At 50.6% G+C, this 26,832-nt stretch overlaps 1 protein-coding gene across 2 annotated transcripts in view; it reads right to left on the bottom strand.

Annotated features, from left to right (window-relative positions):
* Positions 1-26,832, bottom strand: part of POLR3A (RNA polymerase III subunit A) — a 317,895-nt gene that overhangs the window by 102,012 nt on the left and 189,051 nt on the right. For both annotated transcript variants that reach the window (XM_075349070.1, XM_075349071.1), the window contains exons 20-21: positions 17,931-18,101; positions 13,915-14,028 (exon numbers count right to left, since the gene is read on the bottom strand). In XM_075349070.1, coding sequence (XP_075205185.1) covers positions 13,915-14,028; positions 17,931-18,101 — 285 coding nt within the window. The remainder of the gene's footprint in view (positions 1-13,914; positions 14,029-17,930; positions 18,102-26,832) is intronic.

The raw sequence follows: 26,832 nt of genomic DNA, 5'->3' as shown, positions 1-26,832 counted from the left end.
CCGTGCGAGAAATGTAGAGCCGGAGTGCTCTCACTAGATCTAACAAGTGCAAATCCTTTTCACATTGGTGAACTGGATGAGGGCAAAAAGAAGGTAAGGAGATATCCTGATTGAGATGAAAAGGGGATACCACCTTAGGGAGAAATTCCGGGACCGGACGCAGAACCACCTTATCCTGGTGAAAAACCAGGAAGGGGGCTTTGCATGACAGCGCTGCAAGCTCAGACACTCTCCGGAGTGATGTAACTGCCACTAGAAAGGCCATCTTCTGCGAAAGACGTGATAGAGAGACATCCCGCAGTGGCTCGAAAGGTGGTTTCTGAAGAGCCTTTAGCACTCTGTTAAGATCCCAGGGTTCCAGCGGACGCTTGTAAGGTGGGACTATGTGGCAAACTCCCTGCAGGAACGTGCGGACCTGCGGAAGCCTGGCTAGACGCTTTTGAAAAAACACGGAAAGCGCCGATACTTGTCCCTTGAGAGAGCCGAGAGACAAACCCTTGTCCATTCCGGATTGAAGGAAAGAAAGAAAAGTGGGCAAGGCAAACGGCCAGGGAGTAAAACCCTGATCAGAGCACCAGGATAAGAAGATCCTCCAAGTCCTGTGATAGATCTTGGCGGACGTTGGTTTCCTGGTCTGTCTCATAGTGGCAATGACATCTTGAGATAACCCTGAGGACGCTAGGACTCAATGGCCACACAGTCAGGTTGAGGGCCGCAGAATTCAGATGGAAAAATGGCCTTTGAGACAGCAAGTCTGGTCGGTCTGGGAGTGCCCACGGTTGACCCACCGTGAGGTGCCACAGATCCGGGTACCACGACCTCCTCGGCCATTCTGGAGCGACGAGGATGGCGCGGCGGCAGTCGGACCTGATCTTGCGTAACACTCTGGGCAGCAGTGCCAGAGGTGGAAATACATAAGGCAGTCGAAACTGCGACCAATCCTGAACTAATGCGTCCGCCGCCAGAGCTCTGTGATCTTGAGACCGTGCCATGAATGCCGGGACTTTGTTGTTGTGCCGAGACGCCATGAGGTCGACGTCCGGCGTTCCCCAGCGGCAACAGATCTCTTGAAACGTCCGGGTAAAGAGACCATTCCCCTGCGTCCATGCCCTGGCGACTGAGAAAGTCTGCTTCCCAGTTTTCTACGCCCGGGATGTGAACTGCGGAGATGGTGGAGGCTGTGGCCTCCGCCCACAGCAGAATCCGCCGAACTTCTTGGAAGGCTTGACGACTGCGTGTGCCGCCCTGGTGGTCGATGTACGCGACCGCCGTGGCGTTGTCCGACTGTACGCGGATCTGCCTGCCCTCCAGCCACCGATGGAACGCCTTTAGGGCTAGATACACTGCCCTTATCTCCAGAACATTGATCTGAAGGGAGGACTCTGTCGGAGTCCAGGTTCCCTGAGCCCTGTGGTGGAGAAAAACCGCTCCCCACCCTGACAGACTCGCGTCTGTCGTGACCACAGCCCAGGATGGGGGCAGGAAGGATTTTCCCCTCGACAAAGAAGTGGGAAGAAGCCACCACTGAAGAGAGGTTTTGGTTGCTAGTGAAAGAGATACGTTCCTGTCTAGGGACGTCGACCTCCTGTCCCACTTGCGGAGAATGTCCCATTGAAGTGGACACAGATGAAACTGCGCAAAGGGAACTGCTTCCATTGCTGCCACCATCTTCCCTAGGAAGTGCATGAGGCGCCGCAAGGGGTGTGACTGGGCCCGAAGAAGAGAGTGCACCCCTGTCTGCAGCGAACGCTGTTTGTCCAGCGGAAGCTTGACTATCGCTGAGAGAGTATGAAACTCCATCCCGAGGTAAGTCAGTGATTGGGTCGGTGTCAATTTTGACTTTGGGAAATTGATGATCCACCCGAACCTCTGGAGAGTCTCCAGAGCAATGGTCAGGCTGTGTTGACATGCCACCCGGGAGGGTGCCTTGACTAGGAGACCGTCTAAGTAAGGGATCACCGAGTGGCCCTGAGAGTGTAGGACCGCCAACACGGATGCCATGACCTTGGTGAAGACCCGTGGGGCTGTCGCCAGGCCGAAAGGCAGTGCCACAAACTGAAGGTGTTCGTCCCCGATGGCGAAACGCAGGAAGCGGCGATGCTCCGGTGCAATCGGCACATGGAGATAAGCATCCCTGATGTCGATTGATGCTAGAAAGTCTCCTTGGGACATCGAAGCGATGACAGAGCGGAGAGATTCCATCCGAAACCGTCTGGTTCTCACGTGTCTGTTGAGCAGTTTGAGGTCCAGAACGGGACGGAATGATCCTTTTTTGGCACCACGAACAAGTTGGAGTAAAAACCGCGACCACGTTCTTGAAGGGGAACGGGGATCACAACTCCTTCTGTCTTCAGAGTGTTCACCGCCTGAAAAAGTGCATCGGCTCGCTCGGGGGGCGGGGATGTTCTGAAGAAACGAGTCGGAGGACGAGAGCTGAGCTCTATCCTGTAACCGTGAGACAGAATGTCTCTCACCCATCGGTCTTGGACATGTGGCCACCAGGCGTCGCAAAAGCGGGAGAGCCTGCCACCGACCGAGGATGCGGTTTGGGGAGCCCGAAAGTCATGAGGAGGCCGCCTTGGAGACGGTGCCTCTGGCGGTCTTTGGAGGACGTGACTTAGACCGCCCTGCATCAGAGTTCCTCTGGCCCTTCTGTGGCCTGTTGGACGTGGATGATTGGGACCTGGCTGAGGGCCGAAAGGACCGAAACCTCGATTGAATTTTTCGTTGCTGAGGTCTGTTTGGTTTGGACTGGGGTAAGGACGAGTCCTTTCCCTTGGATTGTTTAATAATTTCATCCAATCGCTCGCCAAACAAACGGTCGCCAGAAAATGGCAAACCGGTTAAGAACTTCTTGGAAGCAGAGTCTGCCTTCCATTCGCGTAGCCACATGGCCCTGCGGACTGCCACCGAATTGGCGGACGCTACCGCTGTACGGCTTGCAGAGTCCAGGACGGCATTCGTGGCGTAGGATGAAAATACCGACGCCTGAGAAGTCAAAGACGCAACTTGCAGAGCAGAGGTACGTGTGACCGCATTAATCTCAGACAGACAAGCTGAGATAGCTTGGAGTGCCCACACTGCTGCAAAGGCTGGGGCAAAAGACGCGCCTATGGCTTCATAGATGGATTTCATCAGGAGTTCTATCTGCCTGTCAGTGGCATCCTTGAGCGATGAACCATCTGCCACTGATACTACGGATCTAGCCGCCAGTCTAGAGACTGGAGGATCCACCTTGGGACATTGAGCCCAACCCTTAACTACGTCAGCGGGGAAGGGGTAACGTGTGTCATTAAGACGCTTAGAAAAGCGCTTGTCCGGAAATGCTCTGTGCTTCTGGACAGCATCTCTGAAGTTAGAGTGATCGAAAAACGCACTCCGTGTACGTTTGGGAAACCTGAACTGGTGTTTCTCCTGCTGAGAAGCCGACTCCTATACAGGTGGAGGCGGGGGAGATAGATCTAACACCTGGTTGATGGACGCTATAAGGTCATTTACTATGGCGTCCCCTTCCGGTGTATCAAGATTGAGAGCAACGTCAGGGTCAGAGCCCTGAGTTGCGACCTCCGCTTCATCCTCCAGAGAGTCCTCAAGTTGAGACCCCGAACAGTGTGATGAAGTCGGGGAAGGTTCCCAGCGAGCCCGCTTAGCCGGTCTGGGACTGCGGTCCGTGTCGGAGTCCTCCCCGTGAGACCTAGGTGTCACCCCAGGAGCACGCTGCTGCGCAGACCGAGAGGGGCCTGGGGGCGATGAACACTCAGTGCCCGAGGCCTGTGTAAGGACCGATCTGGACTGCAAGGCTTCTAGTATCTTAGCAGACCATCTGTCCATAGACTGAGCCATGGATTGTGAAAGCGACTCAGAGAGTTTCTCAGCCAAAACTGCAAACTCTGTCCCTGCCACCTGGACAGTGGAAGCCGGCGGTTCTACCTGAGCCGAGGGTCCCACCAGTGCCCGAGGCTCCGGCTGAGCGAGTGCAACAGGGGCCGAGCATTGCTCACAGTGAGGGTAGGTGGAACCTGCAGGTAACATAGCCGCACAAGAGGTACAGGTTGCAAAATAACCCTGTGTCTTGGCACCCTTGCTCTTTGCGGACGACATGCTGTTGTCTCCTCGGAGAGTGATCACTGAGGGTATATAGCCAAAAGCAAAACAATGCGGCCGAACAGAGAAAATGTATACAAATATATATATATATATATACACACTTCGGCACCCCAGGGGGATCAGCACCGGGTAACCGGTGTGGCTTACCGACCGCCCAAAGCGGTTGTGTGTCCACCAGATTCCCTGCCTTGGGTCTCCCAGAGCTGCATAGCTCGTTCTGAAATCCTCCACCGGCAGAAGTGATTGTAAAAATGGCTGCCGGAGCTCTCAGGGGAGGGAGGGAGCCGTGGGCAGCGACTAATAAAGTGCGGGAATCTGGTGCCCCACAGTGATCAGTGAGGGGGGAGGAGAACACCTAAGTATGCTCCAGCCCTCACTGCCGACGTCCAGTCGACCGTCCCGCCCTTACCCCTGACTGGCAGGCCCAGGGGCGGGAGTTATGGTACTAGGCCGCATGAAGCCGGAGACTAAATTTAATAATGCGGCCGGCAAACAGGCGCGGTCGGCGCGGTAGTCCCGGTCGTCACAAAAAAACAGCAGCCGCTGCAGCGTCTGTGACACAGGCGCTCCATGCACCGTCCCCAAGGGGACACAGAGTACCTTTAGATGCAGGGCCTTGTCCCTGATGATACCAAGTCTCCTGTCCGGCAGATTCTCCCAGGGCCTGCGGAGGGAGCCCGGTCCCAGTGAATGGTGACCGGATAGGATCCCACTTCTCCCAGAGCCTCTAAGGGATGGGGAAGGAAAACGGCATGTGGCTCCAGCCTTTGTACCCGCAATGGGTACCTCAACCTTAACAGCACCGCCGACTTAGTGGGGTGAGAAGGGAGCATGCCGGGGGCCCTGTGGGGGCCCTCTTTTCTTCCATCCGATACAATCAGCAGCTGCTGCTGACTAAAATGGGAGCTTGAGTGAATGTGTGCCTCCTTCAACACAAAGCATAAAACTGAGGATCCCGTGATGCACGGGAGGGTGTATAGGCAGATGGGAGGGGTTACACTTTTTAAAGTGTAATACTTTGTGTGGCCTCCGGAAGCAGAAGCTATACACCCCAATTGTCTGGGTCTCCCAATGGAGCGACAAAGAAAACATGATTTTCATGCAGGACAATGCTCCATCACATGCATCCAACTACTTCACAGTGTGGCTGGCCAGTAAAGGTCTAAAAGATGAAAAAATTTAATGACATGGCCCCCTTGTTCACCTGATCTGAACCCCATAGAGAACCTGTGGTCCCTCATAAAATGTAATATCTACAGGGAGGGAAAACAGTACACTTCTCGGAACAGTGTCTGGGAGGCTGTGGTGGTAAACAGATCAAGCAACTGACAGAATCTATGGATGGTAGGCTGTTGAGTGTCATAAAGGTGGCTATATTGGTCACTAATATTTTTGGGGTTTTGTTTTTGTATGTCAGAAATGTTTATTTCTAAATTTTGTGCAGTTATATTGGTTTACCTGGTGAAAATAAACAAGTGAGATGGAAATATATTTGTTTTTATTAAGTTGCCTAATAGGTCAGCACAGTAATAGTTACCTGCACAAACAGATGTCCTCCTAAGATCGTAAAATCTAAAAAAAACCCCTTAATTCTAGGGTAAGTTGGAGAGTTTAGAGATTGCTGTCTAAAGGCTCTGAGTTAAATCTGAGCATAAGCTATGTCCATAACAGAGGGCAACCATAAGAGAGTGATTGGAAGCTGTTTAAGTTGCAAAGCATAAAATCAAAGGCCAGGCAAATTGATGCAGTATGTAAAAAAAAACATTGATTACCTCTGCTCCCTGAGACCATACTGGCACACTCTTCCACAGAGGAAAAAGAGAAATTTGTTTACTTACCGTAAATTCTTTTTCTTATAGTTCCGTCTTGGGAGACCCAGACCTTGGGTGTATAGCTTCTGCCTCCGGAGGACACACAAAGTACTACACCTAAAAGGTGTAGCTCCTCCCTCTGAGCCTATACACCCCCTGGTGAACCAGTCACAACCAGTTTAGTGCAAAAGCTGAAGGAGAATAGCCACCCACAAGTAGAACAGAGCAAGAGCCGGAACAACCGGAGACTCTGTTCACGACAACAGCATGTGAAAACACACGGAACAAGGAAGTTGCCAAGAGGCAACAGGGAGGGTGCTGGGTCTCCCAAGACGGAACTATAAGAAAAAGAATTTATGATAAGTAAACAAAATTCTCTTTCTTTATCGTTCCTTTGGGAGACCCAGACCTTGGGACGTTCCAAAGCAGTCCCTGGGTGGGAAATAAACAAAAAAACTAAGAAGTAGGCAGAAACCTAACTTCACAAATGGGTGACCGCCGCCTGAAGGATGCATCTGCCCAATCTCGCATCTGCCGAAGCATGAGCATGCACTTGGTAGAGAAGGTATGCAGGCTAGCCCAAGTGGCAGCCTGACAGACTTGCTGAGCCGTAGCCTGGTGCCGAAAAGCCCAAGAGGCACCGACAGCCCTGGTCGAGTGCGCTTTGATCCCCGGCAGGGGGGGAGCCTGCGAACTTTGGTAGGCGTCCGAAATGGTCGACCTAATCCAACGGGCTAAGGTCGGCTTAGAAGCAGGGAGGCCCTTGCGCCGACCTGTGGTTAGCACAAAAAGAGAGGTACACCACCTAAGCGCAGCGGTGCGAGACACACAGATCCGGAGAGCACGCACCAGATCGAGAGTATGTAGAGCTTTTTCAAAGCGATGAACAGGGGCCGGACAGAAGGAAGGTAAGGTAATGTCCTGGTTAAGGTGGAAAGGAGAGACCTTAGGAAGGAAGTCCGGAGTCGGACGGAGAACCACCTTATCTTGATGAAAGACTAAAAAGGGTGACTCCGAGGAGAGCGCAGCCAAATCAGAAACTCTCCTGAGAGAAGTTATAGCAACCAGAAAGGCCACTTTCTGTGAGAGACGATACAAAGAAACCTCCCTAAGGGGCTCAAAAGGGGGTTTCTGCAAAACCGTGAGAACCAAGTTAAGGTCCCAGGGGTCCAAGGGCCGCCGGTAAGGTGGGATGATGTGAGACGCGCCCTGCATGAAGGTGCGGACCTGAGCCAGCCGAGCGAGACGCCGTTGGAACAGGACTGACAGGGCCGAAACCTGTCCCTTGAGAGAGTTGAGGGACAGACCTAGCTGCAGACCGGACTGTAGAAAAGACAGAAGGGTCGGCAAGGAGAATGGCCGGTAGAGCGACACCAGGACAGGAAAATTTTCCAAGTCCTGTGATAGATCTTAGCGGATGAAGACTTATGGGCCCGAGTCATAGTGGAGATGACTTCAGGGGGAATACCAGAAGCCGTCAAAATCCAGGACTCAAGAGCCACGCCGTCAATTTGAGGGCCGCAGAATTCGGGTGGAAGAACGGACCTTGCGAGAGTAGGTCTGGACGGTCCGGGAGAGGCCACGGCATCTCTACGGACAGTTGGAGCAGGTCTGGATACCAAGCTCGCCTGGGCCAGTCCGGTGCAATGAGGATGACTCAACGACCCTCCATTCTGATCTTACGCAGGACTCTGGGCAAGAGGGCTAGAGGGGGAAACACGTAGGACAGACGAAACTGGGACCAGTCCTGAACCAGAGCGTCCGCGGCGAAGGCCTGAGGATCGTGGGAGCGAGCCATGTAGACAGGAACTTTGTTGTTGTGACGGGATGCCATTAGGTCCACGTCCGGAGTGCCCCATTTGCGGCAGATCGACTGAAATACTGCCGGGTGCAGGGACCACTCGCCACCGTCCACGCTTTGACGGCTTAGATAATCTGCCTCCCAGTTGTCCACGCCTGGGATGTGGACTGCGGATATGGTGGACCTGGAGTCTTCCACCCATTGAAGAATGCGTTGTACCTCCATCATTGCCAGGCGGCTGCGTGTCCCGCCTTGATGGTTGATGTAGGCAACCGCTGTCGCGTTGTCTGACTGGACTCGAATGTGCCTGCCCGCCAGCAGATGGTGAAATGTTAGGAGAGCTAGAAGTACGGCTCTGATTTCCAGCACATTGATTGAAAGGGCTGACTCGGACGGAGTCCAAGTGCCCTGTGCTCTGTGGTGGAGACATACCGCTCCCCAGCCGGATAGACTGGCATCCGTGGTGAGAATCACCCAGGACGGGGCCAGGAAGGAGCGCCCTTGGGACAGGGAGAGGGGCCGAAGCCACCACTGAAGAGAGCTCCTGGTCCGTGGCGACAGAGCCACTAACTTGTGTAAGGAGGAAGGCCGCTTGTCCCAACAGTGGAGAATGTCCAGCTGCAGGGGGCGCAGATGGAACTGGGCAAAGGGAACAGCCTCCATGGACGCCACCATTTGACCCAGCACCTGCATCAGATGCCTGAGGGTATAACGGCGGGGCCTCAGGAGAGTCTCGAACTGCATCCCTAGGTACGTGAGACTCTGGGTCGGAGTCAGAGTGGATTTGGGAAGATTGACAAGCCACCCGAATTGGGCTAGAGTGCTGAGAGTGAGCGAGACACTCCACTGACAGTCTGCGCTGGATGGCGCTTTGACTAGAAGGTCGTCCAGGTAGGGGAGCACTGCCAACCCCTGAAGGTGCAGAACCGCAATCACGGCTGCCATGACCTTGGTGAAAAACCGAGGGGCCGTGGCTAACCCGAAGGGGAGAGCCACGAATTGGAAATGATCGTCTCCTATTGCAAAGCGTAGCCAACGCTGGTGTGAAACCGCAATGGGCACATGCAGATAGGCATCTCTGATGTCGATGGACGCCAGGAAATCCCCTTGGGTCATTGAGGCAATGACTGATCGCAGGGACTCCATGCGAAAGTGCCGCACCCGAACATGCTTGTTGAGAAGCTTGAGATCCAGGATGGGCCTGAAGGTACCGTTCTTTTTGGGAACTAGGAAGAGGTTTGAGTAGAAACCTCTGAACCGTTGCCGGGCGGGAACTGGTACAATTACTCCATTGGCCTGCAAGGCTGCCACGGCCTGTGAAAAGGCAGCGGCCCTGGAGCAGGGGGGAGTTGAGAGAAAAAATCTGTTTGGCGGGCTGGAAGAAAATTCTATCCTGTAGCCGTGAGAGATGATATCTCTCACCCACTGATCGGAGACTTGTTGAAACCAAGCGTCGCCAAAGTGGGAGAGCCTGCCACCGACTAAGGACGTGGTTGGATCAGACAGAGTCACGAGGAGGCTGCCTTAGTGGCAGGACCTCCTGCGGTCTTCTGCGGACGCGCTCTGGAGCGCCAGCTGGATTTCTGGTCCTTGGCTGAGTTAGCGGACGAGGCGGAGGGCTTAGAGGACGACCAGTTGGAGGAACGAAAGGAGCGAAACCTCGACTGAATCCTACCCTGGGCAGGTTTCCTGGTCTTGGTTTGTGGCATGGAAGTACTCTTCCCGCCAGTAGCCTCTTTAATAATTTCATCCAGCTGTTCACCGAACAGCCGGGAACCAGCAAAAGGGAGCCCAGCAAGGTACTTCTTTGAAGAAGCATCTGCCTTCCACTCTCGAAGCCACAAGGTCCTGCGGATAACGAGGGAATTAGCCGAAGCCACTGCAGTGCGGTGAGAAGCCTCTAGCATGGCAGACATGGCATAAGAAGAAAAAGCTGACGCTTGAGAAGTTAAGGCAACCATCTTGGGCATAGATTCCCTGGTGAGGGAATGCATCTCCTCCAGACTAGCAGAGATGGCTTTGAGGGCCCACACTGCTGCAAAAGTTGGAGAAAACGCGGCCCCCACCGCTTCATACACGGATTTGGCCAGAAGGTCAATCTGCCGGTCAGTGGCATCCTTAAGGGAAGTGCCATCAGCCACCGACACAACGGTCCGGGCTGAGAGCCTAGACAGCGGAGGGTCTACCTTTGGGGAGTGAGCCCACTCCTTGACCACCTCAGGTGGAAAGGGAAAACGGTCATCAGAACCATGCTTTGGGAAGAGTTTGTCAGGACAGGCCCTGAGTTTGGTCACAGCGGCCTGAAAACTGGAGTGGTTAAAGAACACACTCTTTACTCTCTTAGGCGAGGTAAACTGGTGCTTTTCTGCCAGAGAGGGTTGCTCCTCTGATACTGGCGGATTGAGATCCAGTACAGAATTAATGGAGGCAATCAAGTCACTAAATTCTGAGTCACCCTCGGAAGGAGCAATGGGGCACATGGAGTTAGCCTCCGAGCCCTCTGTATAGGCATCCTCCTCATCCTGCGAGTCCTCAGCCCTTGAATCAGAGCCACGGGATGAGGAGGGAGAGGGAACCGTGCGGAGCCTCTTAGACGGACGGGGTCCGTGCCCTGATGATGAATCCTCTGTGAGCTCTAGTCCTAAAGGCCCCTTAGCAAGAGCATTAGAGGCACCCTGTGAAGGGGGCTGATGCATATTCAAAGTCCTGGACAGAAGTCCCATGGACTCAGCAAATGACTGGGAGATAGACCTAGAAAAGGACTCTACCCAGGCCGGGGGTTCAGCCACATGTGCAGGAGCAGCCTGAGAGACCACTGGGGCCGAGACCCCAGGCCGTGGCACCTCCAAGTTAGAGCAGACCTCACAATGTGGATAGGTGCTCACTTCAGGCAGCGGAAGCTTACATGCAGCACATACAGCATAAAGCTTTGGAGCCTTGCTCCTTGTGTGAGACATGCTGCCTGAGTGGGGGGAAACAGCTTCTATAAAGGGAATGAATCCCAGGGAGAATATAGCAGAGGTCCACAAACGGAGACCGGCTGTGGCTTACCAGACCGCTGGAAGCGGTGTTGTGTGCCCTCCAGATCCCGAAGCCCGGACCCCCAATGCACAGCACCTCAGCAGGGATGCAGAGTGAAGGACGGGCCAGAACAGAGTGAAACCTGCCCAAGAAAATGGCCGCCGGAGCGAAGAGAGGGGGCGGAACCTTGGGCGTCCCTGTAGGAAGGGCGGAATCTGGAGGGCCATAGAGGCCTGCAGGGGGGGGGGGGGGGGGGGGTGGAGTCGCACACAAGCAGTGAGGAGGGTCCCTCCCCTGTGCAGGACGGCCACCGGGAGGGGCCATGCCTGTCCCTCAGCATGAGTAACATGCGAGGGCAGGTAACAGAAACTAGGCCTCCGGCGAAGCCGGGGCCTAAATTTAAGCAGCAAGGTCGACGCGCAGGCACCATCGGCGCGGTTCTCAAGCGAAAAGCCAGAGGACCGGCCGGAAATGCTAAAAAACACAGTAAACACACTCTCCCCCCACAATAAATGACAGGGACCCCCAACATATGAACGTCTCAAGGTACTTAGCTGCTGAGACGCAGGGCCAGGTCCCTGGGGGTGAGAGCTCCGGTCCAGCAGGGTCCTCAAGGGGCTGTGGCCGGAGACCGGTCTCCTGCCAGGCATTGAGACCGTGCTGGCTCACACTTCAATCCAGAGCCCAGGAGGGATGGTGAAGGAGCACGGCATGTAAGGCTCCAGCCTTGGAAATCAACCTTACAACACCACCGACACAGTGGGGTGAGAAGGGACATGCCGGGAGTCCAGACGTGGACCCGCATTTCTTGAATCTTCTTCCAAAAAAAAAGGAAAAAAAAAGGAAAAAATCATACGAGAACGCATGTGTGGATGTATGCCTCCTGAACACAAAGCGAAAAACTGGTTGTGACTGGTTCACCAGGGGGTGTATAGGCTCAGAGGGAGGAGCTACACCTTTTAGGTGTAGTACTTTGTGTGTCCTCCAGAGGCAGAAGCTATACACCCAAGGTCTGGGTCTCCCAAAGGAACGATAAAGAAAACTGAGTTTGTCTATTTCAACTAGGAAGCTTCGGAGAGAGGTAGATTTAGCCAGTCGTAAGACACGCAAAACCAAAAGAAAAGAATTACTGCCTGGGTGTAGGGGGGGGGGGGGTTCACTGGAGAAAGAATTCACCAAAGTTTAGGCCTTTTGAAAGAATTATAGAGAAAAACAAAACTTTAACCCCTTAACGACCGCGGGCCGTAAAATTACGTCCTAGTCTGCTGGCGGCAGCATGCCGCGATCGGCACACATCTCAGCTGAGTTTCACAGCTGAGATGTGTGCCTGCTAGGCATGAGCAGAATCGTTATCTGCTCGTGCCGTTTAACCCCTTAAATGGCGCTGTCAATATGTGACAGCGCCATTATAAGCGCAATCGTGGTAAACATTTACTTACCGCCCGATACCGGAAGTCACGTGCGCGATCACGTGACTTCCGTTAGTTGTCACTTTCGTTGTGCCATTGGCACAGCAAAAGAGAAAGAGAGCGTATCTGCTGTTTACAGCTGTATAGCTGTGATCAGCAGATAGTGCAGAGCGACCGGAATGCTGATCGCAATAGCCCCCTAGGGGGACTAGTAAAATAAAAAAAAAAAAAAGTTAGAAAAAAAGTTAAAAAATTAAAAAAAAACAAAAACCCAAAAGTTCAAATCACCCCCCATTCGCCCCATTGAAAATTAAAGGGTTAAAAAAATAAAAAATATACACACATTTGGTATCGCCGCGTTCAGAAACGCCCGATCTATCAAAATATAAAATCAATTAATCTGATCAGTTTACGGCGTAGCGGCAAAAAAATTCCAAACGCCAAAACGACGTTTTTTTGTCGCCACAACTTTTGCGCAAAATGCTATAAGAGGCGATCAAAACGTAGCATCTGCGCAAAAATGGTACCGTTAAAAACGTCAGCTCGAGACGCAAAAAATAAGCAGTCACTGAGCCATAGATCCCGAAAAATGAGAACGCTACGGGTCACAGAATATGGCGTAAAATGTGCGCCACTTTTTTCGGTCAAACTTCTGATTTTTTTTTTAACCCCTTATATAAAAGTAAACCTATACATGTTTGGTGTCTACGAACTCGCACTGACCTGAGGCATCACACCCACACATCAGTTTTACCATATAGTGAACACAGTGAATAAAATATCTCAAAAACAATAGTGCTATCGCACTTTTTTTGCAATTTTTCTGCATTTGGAATTTTTTTGCCGTTTTCCAGTACACTATATGGTAAAACTTATGGTTTCATTTAAAAGTACAGCTCGTTCCGCAAAAAATGAGCCCTTACATGACCATATTGACTGAAAAATAAAAAATGTACGTCTCAGAAAAAGAATGAAAGAAAGAAAGAAAAAAAAAAACGGAAAGCGAAAAATCGGCCGGTCATGAAGGGGTTAAGTGGAGTTGAGGGTAGCCTCAGCCATGGGGGTGTTAAGCAGTGATAGGGCAAACTCCCATATGAAAACAATCCAAGAGCTGTCCGACATCAGCATCTGATTCAAAATGCTGCACTTTCTCTTGCCAGGTGTCTGTGCACCCTACACAGCAATAATGGGAAATAGCTAGTTGAGCCCATTGGAGGAAGAGTCCAATCTGACCTTTTCTATGCCAAATGCCCTGTGAACTACCTCTGTTGGGTTGGCACATTTATTTTACCAGGTAACTGAGTAACATGGTTGATGCTTGTTAGAGTTGGTGCAAATCGATTTGCATGACCCAGTCCATGTGCTATAACAGTAATCTCTGGCCGATGGACAAGAGGGTTAAAAACGACCTCTTCTCTGATGACATCCGTGGTCAGGTCATGCAAATCGATTCACACTAACTCTAATGCTTGTAGCAATATCAGGCTCCTGATCTAGCAATATCAATTACTTCTCCCATAAAAAAGGAAATGTTTTGCTGGCTACCTTACGCTTGTAAATAACTGTGTAGAGGTGTTATATACAGAATATAGCCATCTCATACTTAGAAAAGCTGTACAGATGTGTTTGTAATGACGTCTGGCTAGCTTCTGGCTAAAGTAGCAGACTCCTGTTCTAAAAGTAAGCAGTTTTGTTAGTTCACTTTAATAACCATAAAATAAAGGGTGAGGATTTGCACTTGCTCCTGAAAAATGACAATTATTACCTGCAAATAAGAATCTTGACAGGATAAAAATTCAGGTTTCTTCAGTATGGACTCTGTTGTCAAAACAAGTTCATTTTTACTTAAGGCTGGTTCATCTGAGCAGGGAAACACTGCCTATGAAAGAAATAGGTCACTGTGAGCTCAACAGCATGACAAAGTGTTGCGATGAGAACAGGATGCTTAAATTCACACAGATTAAACCCCATGGAACAAGACAGTGTTAACTATACTTTCAAGTTACTTTTCGGAATAAGTGGTTGCGTGTGTACATGAGGAAACACACTTTGTGGCCATCATGTGTCTTTTACCCTGAATTTTCACCAGTTTTCCCCTGAATGCTCTAGCTCAAAAGGAAACCTAACAGTTTATACAAGCTTACTGATCCTCAGGCAGCTTGTAGCAGACACTGGCTATATGATTTCATACAGTTGTGTGAAAAGCTGCGGCATTTCAGAAAAAATAATATATATAGCTGAAAATCCATCCAGACACCAAAATGCATAGTGACTAGTTGTAAAGGTAGGTCCACGGTGACTTTTAAAGCATGATTTTATCTAAAATGCTGCAGCGTTTCAGTCAAACAGACCAGGCTGAGATCATGCAGATATGTTACGGTATATGCCTGTGACTTGGGCAACATGCATCTGCTGTCAAAGGTTGGGTAAATTCGAAATGGACTTTGAGCCAATAGGATGAGACTAGCTGCCATCATCTTCCCTTACACATCCCATAGGGATGGATTCTTGCTCTTCCTTTATTTGTTAGCACACAGTACTGATCAGTGTAAATATGGATCCAGCTCTGAGGCGAGTTAAGAAACTTGGCAGAAACCTCAACCCAATCTTTGTCTCCCTCTGCGGCTGACTATCTCCACCCTTATTTTAAACACAAGAGAGGAGGGTCCATGGATGAGTTTAGCTTTGTCCTCCGAGAGATCGCTCAATCCCCAGCCTTCTGGGCCAAAAGATTCTCCTGAACCTATGCAGGTCAATCGTATTACCCTGGCTGAACAATGGCAGGAACAATGCCCTGCCAATGGGTGGTGCTTCTACTGCGGTAGTTCAGATTATTGAACCCGCTTCTGTTCTGTGTAGTCTGAAAACTTCCAAGCCTAGGTTTGGCAGGAGAGGCTATCCTAGGCGGGTGTAACCCCGCTCAGCAATTGTCTGTCAGTCTCCATGACATCTGTAGTGACCCGGTTCTCTTGAGATTGCCTACCTGGATTCCGGATCGGTTAGCATCTTCATGTAACAGGCCATGGTGGATCGTTATCAGATTTTTCCAACTTCCTCAGAATCTTCTGTTGGTTTCCTCTGTAGACAGAAAAGCTCAATCCAAAGCAGTTTTATTTGTTACCAAACAGATAGAGCTGCAGATTGGAATACTTTATACTACTAAGTTTGTCTTCTATGTGTTACCAGGCATGTCTCACCCTCTGCTCTAGCTCTGCAGTGGTTATAAATACACAAGGCTGTGTTAGCCTGGAGATCTGTAGAGGTGCTTCGTTGGCAACAGTCCTGCCACAAGAAATGCCTCGCTCCTATTTAACCAACCAGTCCGACCACTGATACCCCAAGTCTGGTCTACTAGTCCTGCCACCTGCCCACTGGCCATACACGGACATCTGAATATGATAAGGAAGTGGAGACGTCACCACGTCATAGACCACACAATTGTCCCATTTATCTGCTTCCGGGATCCTGGTCTCCTCGAGGCCGAATCTATCCTCTAACTCAGACTCTGTGCTTAGTCATGACCAAGTACATCAAGGAGAATCTGCCAATGGGATTCATCCAGAAATCTTCCTGTCCAGCTGGAGCTAGTTAGCTAGTTTCTTCTTTGTCAAGAAAAAGGATGGAACTCTTCAGCCTTGCAGTGACTACAGAGGTCTCAACCAGATCACAATAAAAAAATGAACAACCATTGCCCTTTTTTCAGAGTTATTTGATAGTCTTAGAGGTGCCAGGATTACCTCGCCTTATTATATCTGATAGGTGTGTCCAATTAACATTTAGGGCTTGGAGGGCTACCTACAAGCTGCTGAATGTATCCCTGGACTTCTCTTCTACTTCCCACCCTCAGTCCAACGGTCAGGTGTAGCGCATCAGATCCTCACCAACTTCCTTCAGCACTTTACCAATGTACACCTTAACGATGGGGTCAAGTTTTTTCCTTGGTCGGAGTTTTTATAAAATAACCATGTAACTGAGGCTTCACCAAGTTGTCAGCTTTTCATTTTTTATGGACAACTGTCCAATATTCCTCTTCTGGTGTCAACCACTTTGGGCATAGCTGCGGCTGATGATCTCGTTAAAGACTTTTCCAATATCTTGGAAGACACCAAGGTAATCTTAAAAAAGGTGTCTATACGGATGAAAATACATGTGGACAAGAGATGTTTGGATTCGCCATGTTTTCGTCCAGAAGAAAAGGTGTGATTCTCAAAAGATATCTGTCTGAAGATCCCGTCCTACAAGTTGGGTCCACGCTTCATTGCTCCATTTGAAGTTAGTCGCATCGACGATGACACTTATAAGTTAAAACTTCGTGTCTTGCTTTGTGTACTTAACTCTTTCCATGTCTCTCCTTAAGCTTGTGGTTCTGAGCTTAAGGACCCTGGTGCCACTATCTCACCTGTCCGCTCGGAGGATGTCTTCGAGGTCAAAAACATTCTGTCCATGAAAAAAAGTTAGATGAAATATCCCTTTTCCTTGTGGATTGTAAGGGTTTTGGTCCTGGGAAGAGATTGTGGGAGAGTCTAGAGAAATTACTTCTCTTCTCCTCCTGAAGGGATTCCTTTCAGACTTGGAAAGTAGGGGGCATGAGGGTACTATAACACCGCTGGCGCCCCTGCACTCTTCCCGCTAGGGACGACGAAGCACTCATCACTGCTATGAGCGATCTTTTCTTGTATACCCAGTCATGGTTTCCAGCACTCAGGTCCTGCGCACGCCGCACAAGTCTCCTGGGAGTGTGCTTAGGGCACAAGCGCTCCCCGCTTCTTAAAGAGGCAACGCACTTAATCTGGAAGTGCCTAAAGCCTATGGCTGAGAGGCACTAGATACTTAAGGCATCGTCCCCCTATGAGAGCTGCCTGAGCAACTAGGTTCCTGGTGTGTTAGATTCCCTCTGCACATCAGCCTGCATCCAACACCAATTTCTCATTCCAGCATCCTGTCCAGTGTCCTGCCTGTGAACCTGCAACCAATCTTTGGCCTGTCTGTGTTCCTACACTTCTGAACTCATTCTGCCCGTCTCTCCTGGCCTTGTGCCTATTTGTTCCCTCACTCCTGGGGTCAGCTGCTACTACTACAAGGGACTTCCCTGGAGTCTCCTGGCAGCAAAGCCCAATCTCACCATCAGAGGCTCTGTTCAATACCCGGTAGGCACTAATTCACGCCCATACGGGGTAAGCATAGCCTGTGGCACAGTGGGTCCACACCCGCATGCATAACAGATTCTAATAGACATCTGCAGGTGTGGCAGTATTGCTAAAATAAAGCAGAGCTGTCAGAACTGCAGCTGCTAATGTATTTGTAAGATAACAAAGCTCTACTGAATTGTGTTAGTTACATGTCTCACACTGGTAACTCCTTTTATTTACAGTAATCTATGGAGACAGATTCTCATGCAGATCAGTGTCCAGCCCATAGCCTGGAAAAGCTCATTTAGATATAAGAAAAACGTGGACTTCTCTGAAATAAGACATCGTATGTATCGCAGATATCAAGGAATCATTTTATTCAGCTTCCTGTGGCCTACATGTCCATGTAGATGGCTTATGAGGGTTGACCCTACTGACAGATTCCCTTTATATATAGTTTGAGAAGGTAACAAGAAGTAGGGGTGAGAATGAAGGTAGTATGAATGCTGGATGAATTCACAGAGATAGTTTACCCAGGAGTAAGACATTAACAGAATGACACACGTGTGCAGAAGAACTAAATAAAAACAATATAATATCTGTAATGAAGACGCTGCTAAATTCTGGAATAAAGATGGAAAACTTCTCCCACCTTTACATTGTCCAAGACCCTTTTAAATTCGAGGGGTTCATCCTTTCCTTCCATAGCTGCAGGGTCTAATCCATCTCCTCCATATATGAACTGAATGATATCACCAGTAGAGCTCCGGACTGTAAGGTCATACTGAGAGCAGAGATCTTCTAGAGATTTTACAAGACGTCTCTGCAAAAGACAAATTAATTTAAAGTACCGTTCCAATAACCCACATTTCTTTTTTAAAAACTCAAAGACCCATAAAGAAATTGTGACTACTGGGTGCACATAATTTCACCTCCTATGTGTTCCTCGTTTAGAAACTGACACCTCCATAGTGAATTTTCAAATTAACAATTGGCCAATGGGTGCTTCAGTACTTCAGACCACATTAATGCCCACTTCTCTATTAAAACCTACATTACCCAATTGCACCCAGCTTCCTTGTGTGCTGAAGTAAACTGCAAATCCAGCACATCTAGAGAAAAGAGCAACAACTGCACATACACATTAACACTAAATGTACCTACATTTTCTTGACCAGAGAAATATTTCTGAGACACAAAGCAGATAAGAGAATTTCAAAATTTCTGGCAGATAAAACTTACCATTTTACTGCAGTCAGAGATACAGCTTAGAAGGAGCCTGTCAGGACACTTATAGTGTAGTAGTACTGATTGAAGCCCTGTGTTTTTTTCTGCCAAAGTACCGTATTTTTCGGACTATAAGGGTATGTGCGCACTAGGCGTTTTTTTCACGCTGCGTTTTTATGTGCGTTTGTCTCAAAAAACGCACCCGCGGCTAAAAAAACGCGGCAAAAACGCATGCGTTTTTGCCGCGATTTGGTGCGTTTTTTGCTGCGTTTTTGCTCACTGCGTTTTTAATCAGTGCACAATGCCATTAAAGATTGTTGATGAAAAAAAAAAAAAAAAGGTCTGATGTCATTTCCTTCTTCAAAATGTTCATTGTATGCAGGAGAGCAGACAGCAGCTGCAGAACTACAAGGCTCAGCATCCTCCATTCACTAGTGTATGCAGGAGAGCAGACAGCAGCTGCAGAACTACAAGGCTCAGCATCCTCCATCCAGGACTGTATGTAGTTTTTTGCCCAAAAAGAAAAAAAAAATGACATGGGCTTCGCCATATTTTTGTATGCTAGCCGGGTACAGCAGGCAGGTACGGGCTGCCCCCAACCCCCAGCTGCCTATTTGTACCCGGCTGGGAACCAAAAATATAGAGAAGCCCTTTTTTTTTTTTAATTATTTCATGAATTTCATGAAATAATTAAAAAAAAAAAAAAATGACGTGGGCTTCGCCTAATTTTTGAGTCCAGCCGGGTACAACTAGGCAGCTGGGGATTGGAATCCACAGTGAAGGGTGCCCAAGCTTTCTGGGCACCCCCACTGCGAATTGCAGTCCGCAGCCACCCTAGAAAATGGCGCTTTCATAGAAGCGCCATCTTCTCGCGCTGTATCCAACTCTTCCAGCTGCCCTGAAGCCGGGTGGCTAGCTAGGTAATAATGGAGTTAGGGCTAGCTGTATATTATCAGCTAGCCCTAAGCCCGAAATTCATGGTGTCACGCCAATATTAGACATGGCCACCATGAATTTCTAGTAATGATAAAAAAAAAACACAACACACAGAAAAATATTTTTATTAGAAATAAAACACAACACAATTAGTGACTCCATCTTTATTGAAATAAAGAACCCCCCCTCCGCAGTAGTCCTGGGTCAGGGTCCCGCGCCGTCCAATCCGGATCCAATATCATCTGATCGGTTTGCTGGAAGGCAAAGCGATCAGATGATGTGTCAAGATCAAGTGCCTGAATCACATCACACATCAGCTGATTGTATAAAAGCCGATTATTCAATCAGCAGATGCATCAGTAGAAAAAAAAAAAAATAATACTCACTTATGTGCTGTGCTGATTACCGGCAGCTCCTGCAGCGATCGATTGGACAGGAGTCTGATCCCGTCCGATCGCTGCAGGAGCTGCCGGTAATCAGCTGATGAAGTCCCCTGACGGCAGGATCAGCTGATAGCCGGCCAGGCGCGAAAAAGCCGGCGAGACTACGATCAGCTGATGCGTCAGGTGACTGCATCAGGTGATCCACCGCCAGGTCCTGCAAGCAAGGTCCTGCCCCGGGGAGACTGCACACAGCCAGAGCGGCGGTACCGAGACAGGGGCTGGGAGCGGGCATGGCACCGGGACCCTGCAGACAGGTGAGTATATATGACATTTTTTTTTTTTCTACTGTTCACTTTGGTTTTCGCCGCTGCCTCCACCTCCCGCCCAGACATGGCGCCGCACGGAGCTGACATGCACAGGACGGGAGGTGGACGCAGCGGTGACGGTACCGGGAGGATTCACGCTTCTGTATATACTGACAGAAGGAATCCTCTTCCTGTACACGTCACTGTAGTACCCACCCCTTGCGTTTATAGCTGCGTTTTTAGTCATAGAAACGCGGCTATATGCATTTTTCATTGCATTTTTAACATCTCATTGAATTCAATGAGTGAAAAACGCAGTGGAAAACGCAGAAATAATTGACATGCTGCGTTTTTGTGGTCACCACAAAAACGCAGCTAAAAAAAACCACTGTGTGCGGACAGCACTTATGAAAACCCATTGACATTGCTGGGGAAGCAATGTCACTGCGTTTTCAGCACAAAAACGCGGTAAAAAACGCCGCTAAAAACGCGGCAAAAACGCCTAGTGCGCACATACCCTAAGACGCACCTGACCATAAGACTCACCCTGGTTTAGAGGAAGAAAATAGGAAAATAAAATTTTAACTAAAAAATATGGTCATGACACACTGTTATGGGGCGAGGATCTGCTGCTGACACTATTATGGGGGTAATGTCCCCAAATTCTCTACTAAGGTACCCCATTCTGGTAACGATCCTCCTGCCTTGTATATGATCCTGCTCATATACCCCCATCCATCCTGCTCATATACCCCATCCTGCTCATAATATACCCCCACCCTGCTCATATACCCCCATCCATCCTGCTCATATACCCCCATCTATCCTGCTCATATACCCCCATCCTGTTATATACCCCCCATCCTGCTCATAATATACCCCCCATCCTGCTCATAACATACCCCCATCCTGGTATATGGCCTGTATCCTATGGCACAGAAAAAAAAAGAAGGGAATTTTGTTTACTTACCGTAAATTCCTTTTCTTCTAGCTCTAATTGGGAGACCCAGACAATTGGGTGTATAGGCTATGCCTCCGGAGGCCGCACAAAGTATTACACTTAAAAGTGTTAAGCCCCTCCCCTTCTGCCTATACACCCCCCGTGCTCCCACGGGCTCCTCAGTTTTGGTGCAAAAGCAAGAAGGAGGAAAAAGAATTATAAACTGGTTTAAAGTAACTTCAATCCGAAGGAATATCGGAGAACTAAAACCATTCAACATGAACAACATGTGTACACAAAAAAACAGGGGCGGGTGCTGGGTCTCCCAATTAGAGCTAGAAGAAAAGGAATTTACGGTAAGTAAACAAAATTCCCTTCTTCTTTGTCGCTCTATTGGGAGACCCAGACAATTGGGACGTCCAAAAGCAGTCCCTGGGTGGGTAAAATAATACCTCGTAAGAGCCGTAAAACGGCCTCTTCCTACAGGTGGGCAACCGCCGCCTGAAGGACTCGTCTACCTAGGCTGGCATCCGCCGAAGCATAGGTATGCACCTGATAGTGCTTCGTGAAAGTGTACAGGCTTGACCAGGTAGCCGCCTGACACACCTGATGAGCCGTAGCCTGGTGCCTCAAAGCCCAGGACGCGCCCACGGCTCTGGTAGAATGGGCCTTCAGCCCTGAGGGAACCGGAAGCCCAGCCGAACGGTAAGCTTCGATAATTGGCTCCTTGATCCACCGAGCCAGGGTTGAGTTGGAAGCCTGTGACCCTTTACGCTGGCCAGCGACAAGGACAAAGAATGCATCCGAGCGGCGCAGGGGCGCCGTACGAGAAATGTAGAGTCTGAGTGCTCTCACCAGATCTAACAAGTGCAAATCCTTTTCACATTGGTGAACTGGATGAGGACAAAAAGAAGGTAAGGAGATATCCTGATTGAGATGAAAGGGGGATACCACCTTAGGGAGAAATTCCAGAACCAGACGCAGAACCACCTTGTCCTGGTGAAACACCAGGAAAGGGGTTTTGCATGACAGCGCTGCTAGCTCAGACACTCTCCGAAGTGAAGTGACTGCTACTAGAAAAACCACTTTCTGCGAAAGGCGTGAGAGAGAAATATCCCTCATTGGCTCGAATGGTGGTTTCTGAAGAACCATCAGCACCCTGTTCAGATCCCAGGGTTCTAACGGCCGCTTGTAAGGAGGAACGATGTGACAAACCCCCTGCAGGAACGTGCGTACCTGTGGAAGTCTGGCTAGGCGCTTCTGGAAAAACACAGAGAGCGCTGAGACTTGTCCCTTAAGGGAGCCGAGCGACAAACCCTTTTCCAGTCCAGATTGAAGGAAGGACAGAAAAGTGGGCAAGGCCAAAGGCCAGGGAGAAAAACCCCCAGCAGAGCATCATGACAGGAAAATTTTCCACGTCCTGTGTTAGATCTTGGCGGACGTTGGTTTCCTAACCTGTCCCATAGTGGCAATGACCTCTTGAGATAATCCTGAAGACGCTAAGATCCAGGACTCAATGGCCACAGTGTCAGGTTGAGGGCCGCAGAATTCAAATGGAAAAACGGCCCTTGAGACAGCAAGTCTGGTCGGTCTGGTAGTGCCCACGTTTGGCCGACCGTGAGATGCCACAGATCCGGGTACCACGACCTCCTCGGCCAGTCTGGAGCGACGAGGATGGCGCGGCGGCAGTCGGACCTGATCTTGCGTAACACTCTGGGCAACAGTGCCAGAGGAGGAAACACATAAGGGAGTTGAAACTGCGACCAATCCTGAACTAAGGCGTCTGCCGCCAGAGCTCTGTGATCTTGAGACCGTGCCATGAATGTCGGGACCTTGTTGTTGTGCCGGGACGCCATTAGGTCGACGTCCGGCATCCCCCAGCGGCAACAGATCTCCTGAAACACGTCCGGGTGAAGGGACCATTCCCCTGCGTCCATGCCCTGGCGACTGAGAAAGTCTGCTTCCCAGTTTTCTACGCCCGGGATGTGAACTGCGGATATGGTGGAGGCTGTGGCTTCCACCCATAGCAGAATCCGCCGGACTTCCTGGAAGGCTTGCCAACTGCGTGTTCCGCCTTGGTGGTTGATGTATGCCACCGCTGTGGAGTTGTCCGACTGAATTCGGATCTGCTTGCCTTCCAGCCACGGCTGGAACGCCTTTAGGGCAAGATACACTGCCCTTATCTCCAGAGTATTGATCTGAAGGGAGGACTCTGGCTGAGTCCAAGTACCCTGAGCCCTGTGATGGAAAAAGACCGCTCCCCACCCTGACAGGCTCGCGTCCGCGTGACCACAGCCCAGGATGGGGGTAGGAAGGATTTCCCCTTCGACAATGAAGTGGGAAGAAGCCACCACCGAAGGGAGGCTTTGGCTGCCTGAGAAAGGGAGACGTTCCTGTCGAGGGACGTCGACTTCCTGTCCCATTTGCGGAGAATGTCCCATTGAAGTGGACGCAGATGAAACTGCGCAAAAGGAACTGCCTCCATTGCTGCTACCATCTTCCCTAGGAAGTGCATGAGGCGCCTCAAGGGGTGTGACTGGCCTTGAAGGAGAGATTGCACCCCTGTCTGTAGTGAACGCTGTTTGTCCAGCGGAAGCTTCACTATCGCTGAGAGAGTATGAAACTCCATGCCAAGATATGTCAGTGATTGGGCCGGTGTCAGATTTGACTTTGGAAAATTGATGATCCACCCGAAACTCTGGAGAGTCTCCAAAGCAATGTTCAGGCTGTGTTGGCATGCCACTTGAGAGGGTGCCTTGACAAGCAGATCGTCTAAGTAAGGGATCACCGAGTGTCCCTGAGAGTGCAGAACTGCTACTACTGTTGCCATGACCTTGGTGAAGACCCGTGGGGCTGTCGCCAGGCCGAAAGGCAGTGCTACGAACTGAAGGTGTTCGTCCCCTATGGCGAAACGCAGGAAGCGCTGATGCTCTGGAGCAATCGGTACGTGGAGATAAGCATCTTTGATGTCGATTGATGCTAGGAAATCTCCTTGGGACATTGAGGCGATGACGGAGCGGAGCGATTCCATCCGGAACCGCCTGGTTTTTACGTGTTTGTTGAGCAGTTTTAGGTCCAGAACAGGACGGAAGGATCCGTCCTTTTTCGGCACCACAAACAAGTTGGAGTAAAAACCGTGACCCTGTTGCTGAAAAGGAACAGGGATCACTACTCCGTCTGCCTTCAGAGTGCACCCCGCCTGAAGAAGAGCATCGGCTCGCTCGGGGGGCGGAGATGTTCTGAAGAATCGAGTCGGAGGACGAGAGCTGAACCCTATCCTGTAACCGTGAGACAGAATGTCTCTCACCCAACGGTCTTTTACCTGTGGCAGCCAGGCGCCGCAAAAGCGGGAAAGCCTGCCACCGACCGAGGATGCGGTTTGAAGAGGCCGAAAGTCCTGAGGAGGCCGCTTTGGGAGCGGTTCCTCCGGCGGTCTTTTTGGACGTGACTTAGACCGCCATGAATCGGAGTTCCTCTGATCCTTCTGAGGCCTTTTGGACGAGGAGAATTGAGACCTGCCCGCGGACCGAAAGGACCGAAACCTCGATTGTACCTTCCGTGGTTGAGGTCTGTTTGGTTTGGACTGGGGTAAGGATGAGTCCTTTCCCTTGGATTGTTTAATGATTTCATCCATTCGCTCACCAAACAGGCGGTCGCCAGAAAATGGCAAACCGGTTAAGAACTTTTTGGAAGCAGAGTCTGCCTTCCATTCACGTAGCCACATGGCCCTGCGGACTGCCACCGAATTGGCGGATGCTACCGCCGTACGGCTCGCAGAGTCCAGGACAGCATTAATGGCGTAGGACGCAAACGCCGACGCCTGAGAGGTTAAGGACACCACTTGCGGAGCAGACGTACGTGTGACTGCATTAATCTGCGCATGACAAGCTGAGATAGCTTGGAGTGCCCATACGGCTGCGAATGCTGGAGCAAAAGACGCGCCGATAGCTTCATAGATGGATTTCAACCAGAGCTCCATCTGTCTGTCAGTGGCATCTTTGAGTGAAGCCCCGTCTTCCACTGCAAGTATGGATCTAGCTGCCAGTCTGGAGATTGGAGGATCCACTTTGGGACACTGAGCCCAACTTTTGACCACGTCAGGGGAACAGGATAACGTGTATCCTTAAGGCGCTTTGAAAAAAACGCTTATCAGGACAGGCACGGTGATTCTGGACTGCCTCTCTGAAATCAGAGTGGTCCAGAAACATGCTCAGTGTACGCTTGGGAAACCTGAAACGGAATTTCTCCTGCTGAGAAGCTGACTCCTCCACTGGAGGAGCTGAGGGAGAAATATCCAACTTTGATTGATGGACGCAATAAGATCGTTCACTATGGCGTCCCCGTCAGGCGTATCAAGATTGAGAGCGGCCTCAGGATCAGAATCCTGATCAACTGTCTCCGCTTCATCAACCAGAGGTTCCCCCGCTGAGACCCTGACCAATATGAAGATGTCGAGGGGATTTCCCAGCGAGCTCGCTTAGTCGGTCAGGGGCTGGGGTCTGTATCAGGGACCTCACCCTGGGATCTTTGAGACACCCCGGGGGTACCTTCTCATAGTGGCAATGCTGGTCCAACTGAGGGGGGCCAGGGAGCAATGATTCAACAGTGCCCCTGTGCTGAGATACCGGTCTGGATTACTCAGTGGATCCTGACGGTAGCGGGGTCGTACATGCGGCGCAGGCAGCATAGTAAGCCTGTGTTTGGCACACCTGCCTTTTATGGGCGCCATGCTGTTGTCTTCCCTGAGCAACACAATATATATATCCAGAATCAACTGTGCACCATAAAGTGTAAAGTATATCTTATAAACATATAATTTAAAATTACACTCCTGCAGAAATGTGGCTAGCACCACAGATGCTGCATGCCCCCCGCTTAAAGCGGTTGTGAGGCCACCAGGGTCCCTGCCTGGGTCTGTCAGAATTTGTCCCCCTCTGCAGCGTTCAAGGAGCTGACAGGAATGTCCTGAGGAGAGGAGGGAGCCGTGGGCGTGACCCAGAAAGTGCGGGAACTGGTGCCTGCACTGTGCACAGTGAGGGGAGTGGAGTATGCAAAGCATGCTCCAGCCCTCAGTGCTGCTCGTCCTGTGCAGCTTCCCGCCCTTCCCCTGCTTGTCAGGGCTGTGGGCGGGAGAAAGAAAGACTAGGCCGCAAAAAGCCGGGGACTCTAGTAATAAGCGCGGCCGCGTGGAAGTCCCCGGCGCACTACAAGTCCCAGCCGCGCCTCAGTGTTAAACATGGCGGCGGCGGTCAGCGCGGTAGTCTCCCTACATAAACACACTCAGCGATGCTGAGTGTGTAATGGCACATTAACCCGGTCAGCGCCGCGGTCCCCGGTGCACTAGCACACCCAGCAATGCTGGAGTGTTGCTGTGCTCGGTCCCCACGGGGACACAGAGTACCTCCAAGTAGCAGGGCCATGTCCCTGAACGATACCCGGCTCCTATCCATCAGGCTCCCAGGAGTTGTGGATGAAGCCCGGTCTCAGTGCCTGGAGACCGATAGGATCCCACTTCACCAGAGCCCTGAGGGGGGATGGGGAAGGAAAGCAGCATGTGGGCTCCAGCCTCCGTACCCGCAATGGATACCTCAACCTTAACTACACCGCCGACAAGAGTGGGGTGAGAAGGGAGCATGCTGGGGGCCCTATATGGGCCCACTTTTCTTCCATCCGACATAGTCAGCAGCTGCTGCTGACTAATCTGTGGAGCTGTGCTGTGCATGTCTGCCTCCTTCGCACAAAGCAAAAAACTGAGGAGCCCGT

The sequence above is a fragment of the Anomaloglossus baeobatrachus genome, chromosome 5 (genome assembly GCF_048569485.1).
Source record: "Anomaloglossus baeobatrachus isolate aAnoBae1 chromosome 5, aAnoBae1.hap1, whole genome shotgun sequence".
In the NCBI taxonomy this organism is placed as follows: Eukaryota; Metazoa; Chordata; class Amphibia; order Anura; family Aromobatidae; genus Anomaloglossus; species Anomaloglossus baeobatrachus.
Note: the sequence above shows the minus strand (reverse complement) of the source record. Positions and strands in the feature narration are given on the sequence as shown.